Below are 24,788 nucleotides of genomic sequence, written 5' to 3'. Positions count from 1 at the left end.
TGTTTTTAATGTGGGACCTATATGGCAACAACCGATTGGTTAAGACCTGATTACTGATTAAGTGGATCCCTCCCACCATCACCTGTTTAATATCAACCAGTTTAGGTTTAGGGTATATCTAGCAAGTGTTCAGTAAACATTTTATGAAGCCTGATGAAACAGCTATCTGCTGAGAAACGCGTTGCCTGTTATTATTTTATAATTTTTATTAAAATCAACTTTTAATATTTTGAACACTTGCTGCATTTTTCTTTGGGACATATATCTTTTATCCCTCTCTGGAGGAATATTCGTTTATCTGGACCAGCTGTGGGATCCTTTGTACCTTTGGATCCATTTGTATCTCTGGCTAGAAGTCTGTTGGGTGACTGAATTGACCCCTTCATGCCTCTATAGCACCACAAGAGGTGCTTCACACTTTGTGAGTATTATTCCTCTCTTTGCTTGTATTGAAACCTTTGCATCAGCAATACTAGGCCATATTGGCACCTGTGTCTTCCTCTCGCCTATTTAGACATCAGTTCCTGTGCAGGAGGTTGGTCTTCTGGGTGACCCTATAGATCCCAGACCGTATATCTAGCACTAATTGAGGTGCTCTACTAAATGTGAGTTTACTCATCACCTTAAGATTTATTCAACTCTGAACAAACAATATTGGGCCATGTGGCGCTTCTGTTTTTTCTTCTCATGCATTGCAATTCTATATACAATCGGATGATCATGTACTTTTTCATATATGTACTTTCTTTTTGTAACAGCGGTGAGTCGGGACTAGCCCGCATGCTGATATGTAGTACTGTATCCTCGATGCAGTGTTATTCTTTATGCTAGACAAATGTCATTTTATTGTGATTATTATGAAGTGTAACCTCTCTTTTAAAGAATGTCATTTTATTATGTATTATTTATATATGGAAAAACGGCCCAGACAACACTGTTTTTTGAGGAATTACATATAGAAGTTCCAATTGTGTTTACATCTTATGAACAAATTCACTGTTTATGCACAAAGTCTATGTATGGTTTGTAACAGCGGCGAGTCTGTGTTGGCTCGCACGCTGATTGGTACAGCTGTATATCTTGAAACCTGATCTTCTATAACATTGACTTAGACATGTTCTTAATTTGAACAGCTGTATGTCCATGCTGGCCTCTAAGTAGAATCCTGTGATTTGTTTTTATTGGACGAAAATTCTTGGTGACAACTTCCGTTTTTAATTTACAAATGTGTATATATTGTTACTATTTGCAACCTTGTATATTTGCCTTAATATCTGATGAAACGACCCTTGGAGGTCGAGAAATGCGTCATAATAAAGCCTTTATTCTTTTAACTTGGAAGTTGTCCGTTACCTTTTATCCTGTGCTACCACACAAGATTTCAAACATTCTACTATACTTCCTTCAACGGCTAAACGGAATGTATTCTCCGAGCTGACACATAAAAGGGAAGATCCTAGGAGTGATCATCTGGCAGTGTACTAGCCACTGATTTAAGTGCTAGCAGGCGAGATTGTACTGGTCACAGAACAGTACCACAGCTTTTGGTAAGCGCATTATTGTTCTACGCTTGTGCTACTTGTTTCAAAACGATATCACCCTATGTGGCGCCCTCTTTTCTTCATATAACTTAAATACTATTGACTGTTGAAATCAGACAATAGGATTTAAGTAGCTCTAATCCTATTGGCTGATTTGAAAATTTCAGCCAATAGGAATGCAAGGTACCACAATATGAAATGGGTACTTTGCATTTAATCTTCAGTGTTCTGCAGACAATAAAAAAACACAGAAGCGCCACATGGCCCAATATTGTTTGATGCAAATGAAGGTGTTAAGTGTGGTAAATACACTCACATATGGTATAACACCCCTAATGGTGCAGAAGGAGTGGTCTGGGGTCAATAGCAGTCACCCAGAAGACTGACCTCCGGTGGATATTCAGTAATCTGCAGAGGATGATACAGAACACAAAAGTGCCTATGTGGCCTAGTATTGTTGGTATAGGCAGGAGATATATAATACTGGTATATAATGCACTCACATTTAGTAGAGCACCTCCCTTGGTGCAGTCAGAGCAAGCTGGGATCAATACAGTCACCCAGTAGACTTATGTCCGGCTAACTGGAGCTCCCAATGATCCAGAGATGGAGGTGTAGGTCAAAAAGTAGGTAATAATAGTAGTCCGTCTGCAAGTGATATGTATAAAAAAACTTACTTTATTACAATGTTAAAATATCCTAGCAACGCATTTCTCAGCCAACCAGTGGCTGTTTCATCAGCCTTTATAAAATTAATGTTTCACACTTGCTATATATGCCAGACATACAAACCTAAATAATGAGCATCACCTGGGGTAAGTGCTAATCAATCAAACCAGTCATGTGGGTCAATAGAACCAATCAGATAAAAGCACGTTGTGTGACCTCACAATGTAAACAAACATTCAATAACAAGACTATGAAGTCTAATATAAAGAGTTCACAATAAAAAGAAAATCATTGTTTTAGCATATTATATGTTTTAACTATTACACTTTATACATAGTCACAAATTTGTTCTTATATCAAGGTATATGGTAATTCAGAGGTTCTCCAAGATCATTTATACAAATAATTTGTCGATATTTAAGCAATTATTACATATAAAAAAACATCTTTTTTCCCAAATGCAAAGTGTACAATAAATAGTAAAGGTTGGATTAAAAATCACCAAGCCCTTTGCCTGCCTTTTTTTCTAACACCTGAGACCTCATAACTTTGAGCCCTTATAAGTTTTATGCAATTTTTTAAAAATTATTTTTATCAGATACTGTTATTAGAAATGTGTAACTGTACTGTTAAATGTATTTTTGATGTGTTTTTTGCAACATTTTTGACTCACGTAACAGTAAGCCAGAGCTCTGAAGTTGCAATATGCGCTTACTTTTAACCTGAATACGTGCGCTACTTCCAATGCATACAAAGTGCGGGGATAAACCCCTTATCGCTCGTCCAACAGTTAGTGCACCCCTTGTAAACTATCCCTAAATTGGAGATTTAATTGTGAATTTCAATATGACAGTATTAAATATTTATTTTTATCTTCCTTTGGAAAAATTCCATGTATGTCTATGATGGTTATAACAGTAGTTTGGGTAAAAATAAATTACATAATTCACAGCAAGTTTAGTTGAATAACAATACACATTCTCTAACCTCTAAAAATAATAAAAAAAGCTGTCACAACTCCCCAAACAGTATCTTGTTCCCTGAGCTGAGTAATATAACATCCTTGGGGAGCTATGACTTATATAGTTATGAATTTTTGATTGTCTCATTATTTTTTTCGAAAACAAGTCTTCGTTATATATAACTCTATTTGGAATAAGACATAAGAAATGAGATTTAAGATTTTTGATTGTGCAAACATCTTTTTAATTTGTGAATATGACATTAAATTTGATACATTCATACTACAGTTCACTTTGGTTTTGAAATAATTTTATTGCTGATTCTGAAGCTGGTAAGTTGTATTTCAGATACTATTTTATTGTATTAATACAATTGTGTAAATATTTAAATAAAGGGTGATATTTTTAACAGTTCCTTCTTGATACCAAATACGGTGAATTTGTTTGCACTAAACATGTGCATTTGGCTATTTCGGGCTGATCCAAATGCCGAAAATGGCTGCCGCAAATTGCATTCAGCAACTTTCTGAGCCAAATTTCTTCTTGTGACACTGCAACACACTAAGTTCTGGATTTGCACAGATCTTAGTGTGTTGCTCTCTCAGAAGAAGAAATCCAGCTCCGAAAAATTGCCGAAAGAGGTTTGTGCTGCCATCTTCGGATCTTTGGATCGTAGCCGAATGCACATGTTTAGTTTGCCCTATGGACTTTTGAAAGCATTTAAACAAAACAGCACAGAGATGTATGTTTAACTTGACTGCTAAAAACACAAATTACAATATAAAAATGTGTAATTCTACTGTGTTTCAGTTGTGTTTTATAGCAATCTTTATACACACACACATATATACACCACTTGGAAGGTCCATCCACTCATTGTTTACGACACTTCATACCTGGGTGCACAATTCAAAAACAAAAATATATCCTTATAAAAGTTTAAAAAAAGACACTCAATGTCTTAATTGTAAGAAAAAACATCCAAGGCATTTTTATAGCATATAAACAAACACCCTATATATGCATATTGAAGTTTTCAAGACTTTCTTTCATGATTCAGATAGAAAATATAATTTTAAACAACATTCCAATTTACTTCTATTATCTAATTTGCTTCATTATTTAGATATCTTTTTAAAAGAAATAGCAATGCACATGGGTGAGCCAATCACATTAGGCATCTGTGTGCAGCCACCAATCAGAAGCTACTGAGCCTATCTAGATATGCTTTTCAGGAAAGAATATTAAGAGAATGAAGCAAATTAGATAATAGAAGTAAATTAGAAAGTTGTTTAAAATGGTATTCTCCATCTGAATCATGAAAGAAAATGTTTGTGTTTAATGTCCCTTTAATAGCTTTTTTCAAAACCTTCAACCACGTGATAAATCAAAAATTGGCTTAGCAAATATTTTTCAATGTACCATAAATTTATAAATGATGAAAGCCATTGACACATTTTACACAGCACTGCAGAAATATTTTAGTTTTCTTGAAAGTGAATCTTATCGACACTATGGGGCCCATTTATCAAGCTCCGGATAGAGCTTGAGGGCCCGTGTTTCAAACGAGCCAGAAACAGCAGTTATGAAGCAACTGGCAGACATCGCTGCAATTCAACCCGATCGAGTACGATCAGATTGATTGACACCTCCCTGCTGGTGGCCAACAAATCTGCAGGGGGCGGCGTTGCACCAGCAGCTCACAAGAACTGCTGGTGCAATGCTGAATACGGAGAGCGCATTGCTCTTCGCATTCAGCGAGGTCTGGTGGACCTGATCCGCACTGTCCGATCAGGTCCGACAGACCTTTGATAAATATCCCCCTATATCATAAACTCCAACAGATATATTTCAATCTGTCAGAAAATTTCTTTCAGCTTTTTATTGTGGCTTTCGAAATGTATTTGTTGTTGTTTTTCGTGTGTTAATGAGCATGATTGTTTCATGGTTTATTAAAAAAAAAAAGTTAAAATAACACATTCAACTAATTATGGAGTATACTTCTCTTAGAGGTGGTAAGAACAAAGGCTGCAAGAAAATTCAACAATGCCAGGGATACTGGAATATGCTTTTCTCTAGCAATGCTGTGAACAGCCTTTTATGTGTCCTGTTCAAACCCTTAGCAAGATTTGTATGTAGGAATTACTGCTTTCTTTAACATAAACCATGCAATACAATCTTCTCTAAAGGTCAGTTATTTAATCATTTGCAAGGGTATTCTTCGTTTGTCAAATGTGTTGTTCATTAAAAGTACATTGATTGCTTAGCTTGACGTAAAAAATGAAAACATATCTATAATAAAGTTATCTCTAATGCATTTGGTTTATGATATTTTCTGTTTATTGAAACCTAATGAGAAAATTTAGTGATTTACAAAAATATATGGACATTATCTGTGTTATACTATACTAAAATCTGCAAAATCTTATTTATACAGATTTTTTGTTTGGTTAAATTATCCACTTAAAAATAAATCAAGCAGCACTATCTTCATGCACCTCTTCAATTGCTGTCATTATTTGTTTTCTTTTTATATATGAGGTGAATTACGCTGACCAAGTTATTAATGTTGTTTACATTATTACATTTTTTTAACAATAATATAAAATGGTTTAAATGCTTCTACAATTATTTTATGAAAAACATTAATCATATCACGTGTGCTAGGGTGTTCCACTTTACTATTTATAGCATCACAACAGTTTTGAAAATGCATATACACTGTGTGCAGAATTATTAGGCAAATGAGTATTTTGACCACATCATCCTCTTTATGCATGTTGTCTTACTCCAAGCTGTATAGGCTCGAAAGCCTACTACCAATTAAGCATATTAGGTGATGTGCATCTCTGTAATGAGAAGGGGTGTGGTCTAATGACATCAATGCCCTATATCAGGTGTGCATAATTATTAGGCAACTTCCTTTCCTTTGGCAAAATGGGTCAAAAGAAGGACTTGACAGGCTCAGAAAAGTCAAAAATAGTGAGATATCTTGCAGAGGGATGCAGCACTCTTAAAATTGCAAAGCTTCTGAAGCGTGATCATCGAACAATCAAGCGTTTCATTCAAAATAGTCAACAGGGTCGCAAGAAGCGTGTGGAAAAACCAAGGCGCAAAATAACTGCTAATGAACTGAGAAAAGTCAAGCGTGCAGCTGCCAAGATGCCACTTGCCACCAGTTTGGCCATATTTTAGAGCTGCAACATCACTGGAGTGCCCAAAAGCACAAGGTGTGCAATACTCAGAGACATGGCCAAGGTAAGAAAGGCTGAAAGACGACCACCACTGAACAAGACACACAAGCTGAAACGTCAAGACTGGGCCAAGAAATATCTCAAGACTGATTTTTCTAAGGTTTTATGGACTGATGAAATGAGAGTGAGTCTTGATGGGCCAGATGGATGGGCCCGTGGCTGGATTGGTAAAGGGCAGAGAGCTCCAGTCCGACTCAGACGCCAGCAAGGTGGAGGTGGAGTACTGGTTTGGGCTGGTATCATCAAAGATGAGCTTGTGGGGCCTTTTCGGGTTGAGGATGGAGTCAAGCTCAACTCCCAGTTTCTGGAAGACACCTTCTTCAAGCAGTGGTACAGGAAGAAGTCTGCATCCTTCAAGAAAAACATGATTTTCATGCAGGACAATGCTCCATCACACACGTCCAAGTACTCCACAGCGTGGCTGGCAAGAAAGGGTATAAAAGAAGAAAATCTAATGACATGGCCTCCTTGTTCACCTGATCTGAACCCCATTGAGAACCTGTGGTCCATCATCAAATGTGAGATTTACAAGGAGGGAAAACAGTACACCTCTCTGAACAGTGTCTGGGAGGCTGTGGTTGCTGCTGCACGCAATGTTGATGGTGAACAGATCAAAACACTGACAGAATCCATGGATGGCAGGCTTTTGAGTGTCCTTGCAAAGAAAGGTGGCTATATTGGTCACTGATTTGTTTTTGTTTTGTTTTTGATTGTCAGAAATGTATATTTGTGAATGTTGAGATGTTATATTGGTTTCACTGGTAAAAATAAATAATTGAAATGGGTATATATTTGTTTTTTGTTAAGTTGCCTAATAATTATGCACAGTAATAGTCACCTGCACACACAGATATCCCCCTAAAATAGCTATAACTAAAAACAAACTAAAAACTACTTCCAAAACTATTCAGCTTTGATATTAATGAGTTTTTTGGGTTCATTGAGAACATGGTTGTTGTTCAATAATAAAATGAATCCTCAAAAATACAACTTGCCTAATAATTCTGCACTCCCTGTACATACAAATGGTATGTAAAGAGGATAATCATACATAGGCAATATCACATAAAGATTTAACAAAAAGATAAAAAAAATACTTTGCCTCATTGTTAAAAACCTTGAGATGTTTATATACAACGTTTAGCTATGCATAATGGCACAGCTTTGCAAAAGATTTTCCTTATTTATTTTGACCCATTCTCAGGTAATTTAGCTCTGAAAATTGACCAATTTCTAATGCTCAACTTCTGAGCTTCATTTGACTGGAGGGGATGCAGGAACTCTACTGGATATTATCTTCTTCAGCAGATTTTGCAATGAAAAGTGGGGCTTAGTTCATATGATAAATTAGATTTTTATACATTTTAAAAATACATTTTGGAACTTAACCCTTTAACTGCTGAGCCATTTCCACTCATGTGTTGAGCTGCTTTGGAGTTTTTAGATGCTACTCACATTTAAGACCTACTATAGGTAATTTTTCAGATATATTTTATATATATATATATATATATAGGAAGAAAAAAGTATATGAAAAACAATATTTCAAAAACACAGAACTGCGCTCTTAATAAACCAAACTTCTTTTACATCAAAATGATGTTCCACACCTGTGTATATTTAATGTGTTAACAATACATAGAACATGTATATATTCAATATGCAATCGTTGCTTAACATTTACTATGCATATAGTAAAGAATTTTGTTTAAATACACCAATATTCCGGACCTAAAGTTATCCACAATACAGCGTGTGGTGTTATTTACAAAAAAGGATTGACTTGTTAGATCCCACGCAGTGGTATGGATCTAATGCAGGTGTCAGCTGCGCTGTATCCTGATGATCCTCCGAAATCTCACGGAGTAGGGTAGAAATCTATAGGCAAGTGAAAAAGGAAGCGCACAGAAGCAATCAATTTAATCATACAAAAAACAAATACATTAAGAAGAGAATCCCCCGTAGGGTATCTACTCACAGAAATCAACCTCAAACTTGTGAGGTATGTGCAGACGTGTCGATAAATATACAGCTGAGAATTGCTGATCACTATAATCTGTCCGGGACACTTAAATGTTTACCAAAATCTTGGATATAATTGATGGACAGAGTAATCTCGCAATTTCCTTCACAGTTCCCTTCAGTTTGTGAAGTCCACTCAAGTAAAATAAAATCTTGCAAAACTGTCCAGGCAGTGCAAAAAACAAACAGCTGATCGCTGATCCGTAGTAGCAGATGCCAGCAGATTCACACTATGCCATTATTTTATGTACTGTATATATTATGATACTTGAGAACTAAACAACAAAAGGCTAGATTTCAAGTGGAGCTATAAATTTCTATGTTTGTATCCTACGCGTTATATTGTATTTATGCAAGTACAAACAATTCATCCCTTGTTGTTCTTTTTATGTAGTTTGTATAAATAAAACTCAGGTTTTTAATAGAACATAGTAGACTTATCCTGCTTGCATGTTTCATTCATTATTCAGTTATTTACTACATTTACAAAACATTCAAGTTTGACTACACTCAAGAATAAAGTGCACAAACATTTTAGTCACTTGGCCTATAATTACACAGGGCAAAATTTTGGCTCATGCAGCTAAAACAAATTAGAGGAAACACTGGCCTCTACTCAATAAATGTACACATTTATATATACCAGGTGATCACTATTATCACAGTAATCACCTGGCTATAAAAACCTGTATAGGGACTTTATTTTAAAGAAGGTATCAAAACACTGCAAACAGTGTGGGAAGGGTGGGGATAATTAGTTTATTTTTTTATATATGTGTTCTTAAATATTTAACCCCTAAGACACCCATCACTTGAAAGAGCAGATGGTTGTTTTTCAAATGGTGGGTCTTGGGGATTTCTAGGTCTTAGGAGAGCTGAGATTAAGGGATTTAAAAATGTACCATCCCTTAAAGGGATATGAAACTCAAAACATTTATTTCATGATTCAGATAAAGCATACAATTTTAAACAACTTTTCAAATTACTTCTATAATCTAATTTGTTTTGTTCTCTTGTTATCCTTTGTTGAAAAGCTACCTAGGTAGGCTCTGGGGCTGTGAGCTAGCTGCTGATTAGTAGCTGCACATATATGCCTCTTGTCAGTGGCTTAATGATTATGTTCATATAGCTCCCATCAGTGCATTGCTGCTCCTTCAATAAAGGGTACAAAGAGAATGAAACTAAATTGATAATAGAAGTAAATTGGAAAGTTGCTTAAAAATGTGTGTTATATTTGAATCATGAAATAAACAATTGTGTTTCATGTCCTTTTAAGTTCTATGTAGCTGCATTGTACTTCCTGGTGATGCCACCCAGCCCATTGTCACTGGCATGCCCAGATTCTACCCGGTGACGCCAGTCCACTGGACCACCAGAGATTTGGAGATAATTGCAGGGAGGGCTGTGATGAGCTGCAAAAGCACTCCCCCTCCAGATGATGACATGTGGTTGTCTTCAGCATTTAACACATAGGGGCCTATTTATCATGGCCCGAATGGGGCCAAATACCCCTGAGTTAAGAAGCAGGGGTCTTAAGACCGCTGCTTCTTAACTCGTCCGCCACCTCTGAGGCTGCGGACATCAATCTGCCCCATCATGTACGATCAGGTTGATTGACACCCCCTGCTAGCGGAATCTGCAGGGGGCGGCATTGCTCATGCAGTTCACTAGAACTGCTTGTGCAATGATTAATGCCGACAGCATATGCTGTCTGCATTTATTGATGTCTGGCGGACATGATCGCTACAGCGGATAATGTCCGCCAGACAAATGATAAATCGTCCCCATTGTGTGGATGACCACCACGTCATCACATGCAGTTAAATATTCTGTTTTTTCTTCTCTCCTTATTTTTCATATGTTTAGACTCTGGAGAAGATATATGCAGTGTGTAAATAATCACTTTATTTTCTTCATTGCCGTGTAATTTGAGAACTTTTTTGAACCATGTCCTTGGATAGTGACTCCCCTCTGTATTTCACTGCTGAGTGAGATCTACGGGAAGGACAAAATTCTGAGCCAGGTAAGAAAGAAAAAAAGTCTCTCTAAGCTTTTATATTTTTCAAAGATACGCAGTCATCTGTTTTGATATAGTATGTTTTTATGTTAAATCTCTGTAGATTCAGGTTAGTGCTGATATTGAGGCACAATCTTTATACTCTGATCTAAATGTTGCAGAGCTCTGATGTTTATTACTCCCAAATGGCTAAGATGGGACATATATCCAATCACTAATTCAATATATTTCAAATAAAAAATATATATAATCTCTAATTTAATCCCATATTGCCTTCTTCTTTGCAAAACTATAGGGCCGATTTAACAATGTCTTGTGGACATGATACACTGCAGCATATCATGTACTCCAGACATCGCTGAATGCAGACAGCATGCGCTGTCAGTATTTAGCATTGCACAAGCAGTTCTAGTGAACTGCTTCTGCAATGCCGCCCCCTGCAGATTTGCAGCCAATCGGCCGCTATCAGGGGGTGTCAATCAACTCAATCGTATTCGATCGGGTTGATTGCTGTACGCCGCTCAGAGGCGGCGGATCAAGTTAAGGAGCAGCCCTCTGCTTCTTAACTGCTGTTTACGGTGCAAGGCTCGCGCGGAAACAGGGCGAGTTTGCCCCATTCGGGGCATAGTAAATCTGCCCCTATATCTCAACTCAGGTACTGCAAATAATATCTAAAGGAATAGAAAGGTCAAAATTATAATGTGCTGAGTGCATTTTACTTAATTTGTGTCGTACAAGCCACTACTGACATTCATAGAAAGTGTGGTGTTTGTATATTGGTGCACAGCTCTCACAGCATATGTACATATGCCAATAAAAACAGTAATAACTTTCACTAATGGAAGTACATTAAAAAATGCTTTGATTTAAAATTTAAATGCATCCATGCACATTCCAATTTTAACCTTTCTATCTCTTTAACATGTTTCATAGCACCTATTTATACATACAATTATATACTTAAATTAAGGTTTCCTACGTTTTGAAGGGAGCTTGATAGGATTACTTGATTAGTACTTGCCATTGTTCTGACTTTTCCCCCATTCAGTCCTAGAGAGTCCTTTTTCAAGAAAAACAAAATTCATGCTTATCTGATAAATTTCTTTCTTTCCGGATATGGAGAGTCCACAACGTCATTCAATTACTAGTGGGAATATCACTCCTGGCCAGCAGGAGGAGGCAAAGAGCACCACAGCAAAGCTGTAAAGTATCACTCCCCTACCCTTAATCCCCAGTCATTCTACTGAAGGGAAATGGAAAAGGAATAACACAAAGGTGTAGATGTGCCTAGGTTTAGACAAATATAACTGTCTTAATAAAGGGTGGGGTCGTGGACTCTCCATATCCGGAAGGAAAGAAATTTATCAGGTAAGCATAAATTTGTTGTCTCTCCTAAGATATGGAGAGTCCTGAACATCATTCAATTACTAATGGGAACCAATACCTAAGCTAGAGGACACAGAATGAACAGGGAGGGAGAACAAAACAGGCAGACCTAAACAGAAGGCACCACCGCTTGAAGAACCTTTCTCCCAAAAGAGACCTCAGCCAAGGCAAAAGTATAAAATTTAGAAAAAGTGTGCAGAGAGGACCAAGTTGCAGCCTTGCAAATCTGTTCCATAGAAGCTTCATTTTTGAAAGCCCAAGAAGACGAGACAGCCCTTGTGGAATGAGCCGTAATTCTCTCAGGAGGCTGCTGACCAGCAGTCTCATAAGCAAAACGAATCATACTTCTGAACCAGAGGGAAAGAGTAGTCGTAGTAGCCTTCTGACCTTTATGCTTTCCCGAGAAACAAATAAAAAGGGCAAAAGACTGGCGAAAATCCTTAGTCGCCTGTAAATAGAATTTTAAAGCACGCACAACATCCCAGTTGTGCAACAGACGCTCCTTATGAGAAGAAGGATTGGGACCGAGAGAAGGAACAACAGTTTCCTGATTAATATTTCTAATCGAAACTACTTTAAACCGGGCTAAAGACAACTGAGGCCAAGTCATCAGAGCATTGTAAATCGCTCTCAACTCAAATATGTTTATGGGGAGAGCAAAGTCCCTGCTTCTTTAACAAGTCCCAGACTGCTCCCCAGCCTAGCAGGCTGGCATCCATGGTCACAATCACCCAGGAAGGTCTCCGGAAATATGTGCCCTGAGACAGATGCTCCTAAGAAAACCACCACGGGAGAGAGTCTCTTGTCAACAGATCTAGATCTATCCTCTGAGACAGATCTGAATGGCCTCTGTTCCATTGCCTGAGCATGCACAACTGCAGAGTTCTCAAATGGAATCAAGCAAAGGGAATTATGTCCATGGAAGCGACGATCAGACCAATTACCTCCATACATTGAGCTACTGATGACTGTAGAGAGAGGCAAGAGGAGAGAATTTTGGATTTTCTGACCTCTGTCAAAAAGATTTTCATAGATAGGGAATATATTATGGTCCCTAAGAAAACCATCCTTGTAGCTGGAAAAAGGGAACTCTTTCCCAGATTCACTTTCCACCCATAGGAACATAGAAAAAACAACTAGATCTCTGTATGAGAGCTTGCTTGTTGAAAAGATGGCGCCTGAACTAATATGTCATCCAGGTAGGGTGCCGCTGCAATTCCTCGAGATCTGATCACTGCCAAGAGAGCCCCCAGAACCTTTGAGAAAATTCTGGGAGCTGTGGCAAGGCCAAACGGAAGAGCCACAAACTGAAAGTGATAGTCTAGAAAGGCGAATCTCAGGAATTTGTGATGATCCTTGTGGATGGGAACATGAAGATACGCATCTTTCAGATCTATGGTTGTCATGAACTGACCCTCTTGGACCAAGGAAAGAATGGAACGAATGGTTTCCATTTTATAGGACGGTACCCTGAGAAACTTGTTGAGGCACTTTAGGTCTAAAATGGGTCGAAAAGTTCCCTCTTTTTTAGGAACCACAAACAGATTTGAATAGAATCCTAGACCCTGTTCCTTTACTGGAACTGGAAGAATCACTCCCGGAGTAAAAAGATCCTGAACGCAGTTCAAGAATGCCTCTTTTTTTACCTAATCTGCAGATAATCTTGAGAGGTGAAATCTGCCCCTGGAAGGAAGGGATTTGAATTCTATCTTGTAACCATGAGATACTATGCCCACAGCCCAAGAGTCTGGGACATCTCAAAACCACGCCTGACAAAACAGGGAAAGTCTGCCCCCCACTTGATCTGATCTCAGACCGGGGTCCGACCCTTTATGGGATGGGTTTCTTAGATTAATCAATACAAAATACAAAGCACTAGGGAGCGCTGAAACCAGTTTAAGAGTAAGGATTATAGAATATATATAATAATAAAACACCTAACCTGATAATAATATGATACTACTATAATAGGCAATATGTATAATACATGTAAATATAAATTGTGAATTATGAATTATGTGTGAAAAAAATCTTTTCAAAATTGGAAAAAATTATATATGAAAAAAATTCTATGTGAAAAAATTCAATTCTATAGAAGATGCCAGCAACAAATACTATAATTGCATATCTATATATAAAAAACTTTATTACAATATAGGTCGACCTATTCAAGACATACAATAATAAATCACAAAATTAAGAAAAAAAGAAAATTAGTATAAAAAACTCCTTAAACCAAAAGTTCATGCATAAGAAACAGTTCCCAGGAGTAGACGATTTTTCGGCTTGTTACTATGTGGACCCACGCTCATACAAGGATGCTGTTCTGTGTATAGTTGTAAGAGGAGCGTTCCCAGGACAAAAGAGGCAGTCGCAGCCAATGATGGTATTTCCCCTATGGACAAGGAATCCTCTTAGTAAATGTCACACAGCAAATAGCAGGGGAAGTTACATCCGTACTTACATAATAATAAGCAGCAACCGGCCTCCAAACTTGAACCAACGATCTGTGGACACACCTTCCAATAGTAACCAATGGCCACTGGAAACAGAAAAGCTTTAACAGGGAAAAGCAATTAGAAATACTAGGCTAGAAACCCAGTGAATTTTTTGCAGCTTTCTTTTACAGGATATGCATTCTCGCTCCCAAGGCCTGTTTATAATGGCCAATACTGCACAAAAAACACCTAGCAGAGGGTTATTCAGCCACAAGATATCTGCACAAATAAAATACTCCAAAGGTGTAGGAGTTAGTTTAAAATAGAGCAAATAGAGCTAGGTGTTTTTTGTGCAGTGACCTTTAAGTCTATTCTTCTTGTCTTGCTGTAGAAAATACCCATTTCCACATGTAACATCAGAAGTAATTTCAGCCAGGCCAGGTCCAAACAAGGTCTTGCCCTTGTAAGGAAGCACCAGAAGCTTGGACTTGGAGGTAACATCAGCAGACCAAGATTTTAATCACAAAGCCCTGCGGGCTAAAATAGAGAAGCCAGACATCTTGGCCCCCAGTCTAATAACTTGCATGATAGCATCAGAAATAAAAAAAATTAGCTAGTTTAAGAGCCTTAATCCTATCTTGGATTTCCTCCAACAAAGTCTCTTCTTAAATAGATTCAGACAAAGCATTGCACCAATAAGATACTGCACTAGCTACAGTGGCAATTCAAACTGCAGGTTGCCATTGAAGACCCTGGTGAACATACATCTTTTTCAAATAAGCTTCCAGCTTCTTATCCATGGGATCCTTAAAAGAACAGCTATCCTCTATAGGGATTGTAGTTCTCTTAGCCAAAGTAGAAATAGCCCCTTCTACTTTAGGCACCATGCACCATGAATCTTTAATGGAATCAGCAACAGGAAACATCTTTTTAAAGACTGAGGATGGGGAAAAAGGAATCCCTGGCTTCTCCCATTCGAGTGCAATAATAACCGTCACACGGTCAGGAACAGGAAACACTTCCACAGAGGAAGGAACAAGATAGTCGGAGTCATCCAGAGTAGCCAAAACCTACTCTAACAAAACACAAAGGTGTTCAAGCTTTAACCTGAAGTTAACTTCTTCAACCTAAGACAAAGGATTTACACTGTCAGAATCTGAGATTTCACCCTCAGAAGCTACCGAGGTAATGTCCTCCCCAGGGTTATAAGTACTATCTGATAAATGTTTAGTTTTCCTCTTGTGCTTTCGAAATACAGAAAAGCAGATAATGCAGCAGATACCACAAAAGATATCTGTGTAGCAAAATCTGCAGGCAAATAAACTCCACCAGGAGGTTGAGAGGAACCGCAGGGCACTGCATATGTCGCCAATGAGATTTGGGACATTTGAGGAGAAAGCTGTAGCATTGCCTGAACAGCATCATCCTGAGAGACTTTATTGGGCTCAGAGGGCAACAATTTATCTTTATTTTGCAAAGCCTTATTTAAGGAAGCAGAACAGAATTGCATAGGCAAAGAAATTTGTGGGATTCTTCCATATCAATATTGCTAATAAAAAAATTCCCAATAAAAAAAGAAAATAACAAATTCAAAAGTACCGTCACTTTAAGAAGAACTTATTATGTTAGAAAAATGCAACAAATAGTAGCCAACAATACAAAATGTAGACTACCTCTAAACCCCATATATACTGGGATGCACCCTCCTGTCTCATTCAGGATCGGTAAGGTCGGAAAAACAAAGACGCCACACCGCTTAGAGATTCAGAAAGCAGAAGAGTGGGTCACATGACCTAAAAAATAAAGTCTAAACTTTACATTCTTAAAGCCCTCATTAAGCATTCAGTCTCTCACAATACCAGTGCCTGCACCCTGCCTATAAATATCCTACCTATAGGATATAAAATGTCCCCAAATAAAAAATTGCAGTTTAAATTTTCCTTGAAGTGCAATATTCTTTGTTTTGTATGCATATATGTATGCATAATGACAAATAAATACACTGAAAAAATCATTCACAATGTGTCTTGAATATAGAGTCCTAGATTACATGTGGAGTGCAAAATTGTGCTTTCACAAACACAGAAAGTAGCAGCAGAAAGCACATGAAAATTAAATGTATGACAACAAATGCAAGAAGCATGACAGGTAAAATGGGGGAGCTAACGCTCTTAGTTGCAGAAGAGGACTATGATGTTATCAGTATAACTGAAACTTGGTGGGATGATTCACATGACTGGGCAGTTAACTTAGAGGGGTATACATTATTTAGGAGGGACAGGAATAATAAAAGGGGTGGAGGAATTTGCATGTATATTAAACCTGACCTTAAACCTACAATAAGGGAAGATATTTATGATACAAGTGACAATGTAGAGACTCTGTGGGTTGAAATAAAGAGTGGGGGGAAAAATCCTAAAAAAATATTACTAGGAACATGCTACAAGCCTCCCAACATTAGTGACCCGGAGGAAACTCAACTACTTATCCAAATAGGTAAGGCTGCTAATAACAGTGCTGTAATTATGGGAGATTTTAACTACCCTGATATAAACTGGGCCAATGAAACTAGTAATTCAGCTAAGGGGCATAGATTTTTAAATGTTCTCAGGGATAACTTCTTGTCACAATTAATAGAGGAGCCAACTAGGAGTAAAGCTATATTGGATTTAGTGCAATCAAACAATACAGATATAATATCAAACATAGAAGTTAAAGAACATTTGGGTAACAGTGATCATAACATGGTCACATTTGAAATCTCTTTTCATATGCAGTGTTTTAAAGGCTTAACTAAGACTTTTAATTTCAAGAAAGCAAAATTCAACGATTTAAGGAAATCATTAAATAATATAAATTGGGACAATGTATTTTCTAATAAAAATACAGAGGATAAATGGATAATATTTAAAAATTTGTTAAATAAATATACATATCAATACATACCAGATGGTTATAAAAATAAAAATAAAAAAAACTAAGCCGTTACGGCTAAATAAAAATGTGTTTAGAGAAATTAGGAAAAAACGTAGGGCATTTAAATTATTAAAAGAAAATAGTACAGACTCAGCATACAATATTTATAAGGAATGTAACAAAGCATGCAAAAAAGCAATCAAATTAGCCAAAATTGAAAATGAAAAATTAATTGCCAAGGATTCTAAGTCTAACCCTAAAAGGTTCTTTAAGTACATAAATAGCAAAAAATCTAAGAAGGATAATATAGGTACATTAAAATGTGTGGAGGGTAGCATGATAAATAATGACAGGGAGAAGGCTGAGGTACTAAACCAGTTTTTTTCTTCAGTATACACAAGAGAGGAACCATTGAATGATACTTTGGAACAGAATAGAACATGCCAGTCCATACCACTAACTGGGTTTTGTTTAGAGGATATCAGGAAAAAACTAAAAAATATTAAGGTAAATAAAACTCCAGGCCCAGATGGAATACACCCAAGGGTGTTAAGTGAACTTAGCACTGTTATAGACAAACCTTTACTCTTAATTTTTCAAGACTCATTATCCTCAGGCATGGTACCCCAGGACTGGAGTAAAGCTGATGTGGTGCCACTCTTCAAAAAGGGAAGCAGGGATGATCCAGGAAGCTATAGACCAGTTAGTCTGACATCAATAGTGGGGAAGATATTTGAAGGGATTATAAGCATATTCGTGTAAACAAGATTATGAGTTCTAATCAGCATGGCTTTAGGAGAAATAGATCATGTCAAACTAATTTAATTAGATTCTACGAGGAAGTAAGTAAAAATATAGATAAAGGGGAATCAGTTGATGTGATATACTTAGATTTTGCAAAGGCATTTGATACAGTGCCACATGAGAGATTAATGCACAAAATTAAGGGACTGGGAATAGTTGAAAATGTTAGCTCATGGATAAATAACTGGATAAAAGATAGGGAGCAATGAGTAGTAGTAAATGGATCATACTCAGATTGGAGAAAGGTAATCAGTGGCGTCCCCCAGGGATCAGTACTGGGCCCTGTTCTTTTTAATATTTTTATAAATGACTTGGAGCAAGGATTAAATAGCGACATCTCTATTTTTGCAGATGATACTAAGTTAAGTAAGGTCATTAGGTCAGAGCAGGACGAACTCTCTTTACAAAGGGATTTGCTAAAATTAGAACTATGGGCAAGTGAATGGAAAATGAGATTTAATACGGAAAAATGTAAGGTTCTACATTTTGGAAGTAAAAATAAGCAGGCTACGTATTTTTTAAATGGGACAAGACTTAGCCAAACACAGGAGGAAAGGGATTTGGGAGTAGTAATAGATAACAAGCTAAAGATGAGTGCACAATGCAGGGCAGCGGCTTCAAAGGCTAATAAGATACTAGCATGTATTAAAAGAGGCATTGATTCAAGGGAGGAAAGCATAATTCTGTCATTATATAAAGCCCTGGTAAGACCTCACCTTGAGATTGGAGTGCAGTTCTGGGGATGGATTGCTAAAAAAGATATTGCAGAACTAGAAAAAGTTCAGAGAAGGGCCACAAAGCTAATAAGGGGATTGGAGAAATTAACCTATGAGGAGAGGCTAGCCAAACTGGGTCTGTTCTCTTTAGAAAAAAGGCGCTTGAGAGGTGACATGATTACTTTATATAAATATATTCAAGGCCCATATACAGAGATGGCAGAAGCTCTTTTTATTCCAAGAAAATTGTTTCTGACAAGAGGTCATAATTTAAGGTTGGAGGAAAGGAGATTTAATCTCCTGCAACGGAAACGTTTTTTCACTGTAAGAGCAATAAAATTGTGGAACTCATTACCAAAGGAGGTAGTGAATGCCAATACCATAGATACATTTAAAAATAGTCTGGATACATTTCTGTATATAAACAAAATTCATGGATATGATTGCTAGTATTAAATGGGTCACATTTTAATGGGGTTATTTAAGCTTAACTGGAGCTTTTTGTAAGTATTTTAGATTTGTATAGGTTGAACTCGATGGACTTCAGTCTTTTTTCAACCTTATCTACTATGTATATCTACTATGTTATGTTACAATATTTGCCCTCCACTCAGTAATATCAGTGTGTTCTGGTATTAAGAGTCAGACAAAATGCGAACATGACCTTGCTTTCGGATTGCCTGGAAGCCTTGCGCTCACAAGTGCAAGTTTCCATAGGCTTTAATGGGAGCCTCATTCTCATGCAGTGAGACACAGCAAAGCACCTAGCGCAGTGCAGGGGGCAATTTGCGTTGCGTTGGGTAGCAAAAAGGAAATATATATGTATATGAATATCAGCACATAAATACTGTATATATGTATATAGGCATATTCATATATATTTACAGTGAAATCACAGTCCTCATAGACCGCAATGTAAAGTAGATATGTGCAGCGTCGAAAAATTCGGTTCAGTTCGGATCGATTCGGACCGATTTGAATTTCAGTTCGGATCGATTCGAATTCGGAATTTCGGGATTTCGGTAAGTGTTAAGGGGATATGCTGTGTATTACACTAGTATACTGTACAATACTAGTGTAATACACAGCCACCCGAATCCATCCGAATCTACCGAATAAATTCGAATCGATTCGGATTTATTCGGTAGATTCGGCACTACCGCAATTCGGAAATTCGAATCGATCCGAATCTCCGAATTCGACAAATTTGTCCGAATTTCGATTCGGACCGAATCGAATCGCACATGTCTAATGTAAAGGCACTTTTAGTGATGTTGTTTTTCAAACATCCCACATCCCCTCACTTTAACCCCTTATAACTGCATTGTGCATTTTTTTAAAAATAAAAATGCTAATATTTTTATTTTATATTGAACTACTGTTCACTTTATTTTGGTGGCAACTTTTTATAATTAACCAGAGGTCTGACCTTTTGTTAATTGCGCTAAGCGCAAAGTGCTCCCATGAGCTCTTTGGAGCATTAACCAGTCACTTGTAATGGCTGGTTATTTAATGTGCACCTGTAAATGGGCAAATTTGCCCCTTTACGGGAGCATGTTAAAATAGCGCTTCACTTGTAATCTTGCCCATAGTGTCTGTTGCTGTCTGGATTTGCAACTACAAAGGCCAGCTTAAAGCCTATGATAAGCACAAGATAACCAGTGCTACATACAATTGTTTGTATGTGCAAATGCTTTTTGGTATCTATTGATATATATTACGGGGTAGATTTATGAAGCAGCGGATGCTGTTGTTTCCGTGCAAGCCAGAAACATAAGTTAAGAAGCAGCGATTGTAAGACCGCTGCTCCTTAACTCATCCACTACCTCTGAGGTGGCGTACTACAATCATCCTGATCGGATACGATCGGGACTATTGACACCCCCTGCTAGCGGAATGGGCAGGGGGCGGCATTGCACAAGCATTTCGTAAATGCTGTCAGCATTTAGCGATGTTGGGCGGACATGATCCGCTACAGCAGATCATGTCCACCCGACATTTGATAAATCTACCCCACTATGTTTTATGGCAGAGATACCCAAGTTCATTCCAAGACATAATATATAAGAATTGATAGCTTTATTACATTTTTTCATATTATTTTATTTATTGATTGATTTATTTTCTTGCATAGGAAAGAACATAAGCTTTGGAAGAAAATGAAGAATACTAGTACTATTAAAGAGTTTATTTTTCTTGGGTTTCCTAAACTTCCATCATTACAGACTGCTATGTTTTACATGAGCTTTACATTTTATACAGCAACTCTGATAGGAAACAGTCTCATCATAATTGCAACTATAGTAGACAATCGCTTACATGTTCCAATGTATTTTTTCCTCAGCAATTTAGCATTTCTTGATATTGTCTACACTACTGTTACCATTCCAAAAATGCTACTAAACTTTTTATGGAAAAGCAACACTATTTCTTTCTATGCATGTGCCACTCAAATGTATTTTTTCATTGCATTTGGAAGCATAGAGTGCACACTTCTTGCTGTTATGGCATATGACCGGTATGTAGCTATTTGCCTTCCCTTGAATTATGTCATTTTGATGGAAACTATAACCTGCATTACATTAGTTTTTAGTTCTTGGATTAGTGGATTTCTCAACTCTATGATTCATACTGTGCTTACATTCCACCTACCTTACTGTTCATCTAATAAAATAAATCAGTTTTTTTGTGATATCCCCCCCTTGTTGAAAGTGGCATGTGCCAATACTTTAATCAACAAAATTGTTCTGTTCACTGTTGGAGGTATTTATGGTCTAGGATCATTCCTGTTAACTTTAATCTCTTACACCTACATTATCTCCACTATTTTAAAAATTAGATCAAAAGAAGGACAGAGAAAGAGCTTCTCAACTTGTGCATCTCACCTGATCGTTGTGACTTTGTTTTATGGGACGTCATTCTTCATGTACCTACAAACCACTTACCAAAGTTCAATGGAGCTACAGAAACTGATACCTGTGTTATATACTGTAGTTACACCAACATTAAACCCTATAATATATACACTAAGAAACCAGGAATTCAAAAGTGTGCTGAAGAAAATGATTGAGAAGAATCTCACACATAAAAAGAGAATAACATCAGAATATAAATTGTGTTAGATGAGTTTAACTAAAATTGTGTGATTGTAAAAATGGATTGACTCTGATTCATGTAATCTATATACTAACTTTAACATTTAAACAAAACTGACTTGGAAAATAAATCATTTTTAACAAATGTGGATAACTTCCAAGAAATAAAATTTTCTTGGCAAGCATTGCTCCAACATACTTTAGTTTCACATTAACGACTTAAAGAAACCTCAAACAACAACACCAAAAATCTTCATTTTGTGGTTTTGACAAATTGCTCTTTGGCTTATAAGAACAACTCTGACATATCTGTTGGAAGACAGTGATGTGCTCCACATGCCCTTCACACATCTGCACACATGCCCCTCACACCCATCTGCACACATGCCCCTCTCACACATCTGCACACATGCCCCTCACACATCTGCACACATGCCCCTCACACGCATCTGCACACATGCCCCTCACACCCATCTGCACACATGCCCCTCTCACACATCTGCACACATGCCGCTCACACATCTGCACACATGCCCCTCACACACATCTGCACACATGCTCCTCACACACATCTGCACACATGCCCCTCACACACATCTGCACACATGCCCCTCACACACATCTGTACACATGCCCATCACACACATCTGTACACATGCCCCTCACACGCATCTGTACACATGCCCCTCACACGCATCTGCACACATGCCCCTCATACTCATATGTACACATCCCCCTCACACACATCTGTATACATGCCCCTCACACGCATCTGTACACATGCCCCTCACACACATCTGTAAACATGCCCCTCACACACATCTGCACAGATGCCCCTTACACACATCTGCACACATGCCCCTCACTCACATCTGTACACATGCCCCTCACACACATCTGTACACATGCCCCTCACACACATCTGTACACATGCCCCTCACACACATCTGCACACATGCCCCTCACACACACCTGCACACATGCCCCTCACACACATCTGCACACATGCCCCTCACACAAACCTGCACACATGCCCCTCACACACATCTGTACACATGCCCCTCACACACATCTGCACACATGCCCCTCACACACCTCTGCACACATGCCCCTCACATACATCTGCACACATGCCCCTCACACACATCTGCACACATGCCCCTCTCACACATCTGCACACATGCCTCTCACACACATCTGCACACATGCCCCTTACACACATCTGCAAACATGCCCCTTACACACATCTGCACACATGCCCCTTACACACATCTGCACACATGCTCCTCACACACATCTGCACACATGCCCCTCACACACATCTGCACACATGCCCCTCACACACATCTGTACACATGCCCATCACACACATCTTTACACATGCCCCTCACACGCATCTGTACACATGCCCCTCACACACATCTGCACACATGCCCCTCACACACATCTGCACACATGCCCCTCACACACATCTGCACACATACTCCTCACACACATCTGCACACATGCCCCTCACACACATCTGTACACATGCCCATCACACACATCTTTACACATGCCCCTCACACGCATCTGTACACATGCCCCCACACTCATCTGTACACATCCCCCTCACACACATCTGTACACATGCCCCTCACACGCATCTGTACACATGCCCATCACACACATCTGCACACATGCCCCTCACACACATCTGTACACATGCCCCTCACACACATCTGCACACATGCCCCTCACACACATCTGCACACATGCCCCTTACACACATCTGCACACATGCCCCTCACACACATCTGTACACATGCCCATCACACACATCTGTACACATGCCCCTCACACACATCTGCACACATGCCCCTCACACGCATCTGCACACATGCCCCTCACACACATCTGTACACATGCCCATCACACACATCTGTACACATGCCCCTCACACACATCTGTACACATGACCATCACACACATTTGTACACATGCCCATCACACACATCTGCACACACGCCCCTCACACGCATCTGCACACGTGCCCCTCACACGCATCTGCACACATGCCCCTCACACGCATCTACACACATGCCCCTCACACACATCTGTACACATGCCCCTCACACACATCTGCACCCATGCCCCTCACACACATCTTTACACATGCCCCTCACACCCATCTGCACACATGCCCATTACACACTTCTGCACACATGCCCATCACACACATCTTTACACATGCCCCTCACACGCATCTGTACACATGCCCCTCACACACATCTGCACACATGCCCCTCACACACATCTGCACACATGCCCCTCACACACATCTGCACACATGCTCCTCACACACATCTGCACACATGCCCCTCACACACATCTGCACACATGTCCCTCACACACATCTGTACACATGCCCATCACACACATCTTTACACATGCCCCTCACACGCATCTGTACACATGCCCCTCACACTCATCTGTACACATCCCCCTCACACACATCTGTACACATGCCCCTCACACGCATCTGTACACATGCCCATCACACACATCTGCACACATGCCCCTCACACACATCTGTACACATGCCCCTCACACACATCTGCACACACGTCCCTCACACGCATCTGCACACGTGCCCCTCACACGCATCTGCACACATGCCCCTCACACGCATCTACACACATGCCCCTCACACGCATCTGTACACATGCCCCTCACAAACATCTGCACACATGCCCCTCACACGCATCTACACACATGCCCCTCACACACATCTGTACACATGCCCCTCACACACATCTGCACCCATGCCCCTCACACACATCTGCACCCATGCCCCTCACACACATCTTTACACATGCCCCTCACACCCATCTGCACACATGCCCCTTACACACTTCTGCACACATGCCCATCACACACATCTTTACACATGCCCCTCACACGCATCTGTACACATGCCCCTCACACA

The 24,788-nt window shown here is 38.9% G+C and overlaps 1 protein-coding gene across 1 annotated transcript; it reads left to right on the top strand.

Moving 5' to 3' along the window:
* Positions 1 to 20,884: 20,884 nt before the first annotated feature.
* LOC128638875 (olfactory receptor 5V1-like) lies at positions 20,885 to 21,847 on the top strand. Its single transcript, XM_053691003.1, has one exon. The coding sequence runs from the start codon at positions 20,885 to 20,887 to the stop codon at positions 21,845 to 21,847; it is 963 nt and encodes a 320-aa protein (XP_053546978.1).
* Positions 21,848 to 24,788: the final 2,941 nt, after the last annotated feature.

The sequence above is a fragment of the Bombina bombina genome, chromosome 8 (genome assembly GCF_027579735.1).
Source record: "Bombina bombina isolate aBomBom1 chromosome 8, aBomBom1.pri, whole genome shotgun sequence".
In the NCBI taxonomy this organism is placed as follows: Eukaryota; Metazoa; Chordata; class Amphibia; order Anura; family Bombinatoridae; genus Bombina; species Bombina bombina.
Note: the sequence above shows the minus strand (reverse complement) of the source record. Positions and strands in the feature narration are given on the sequence as shown.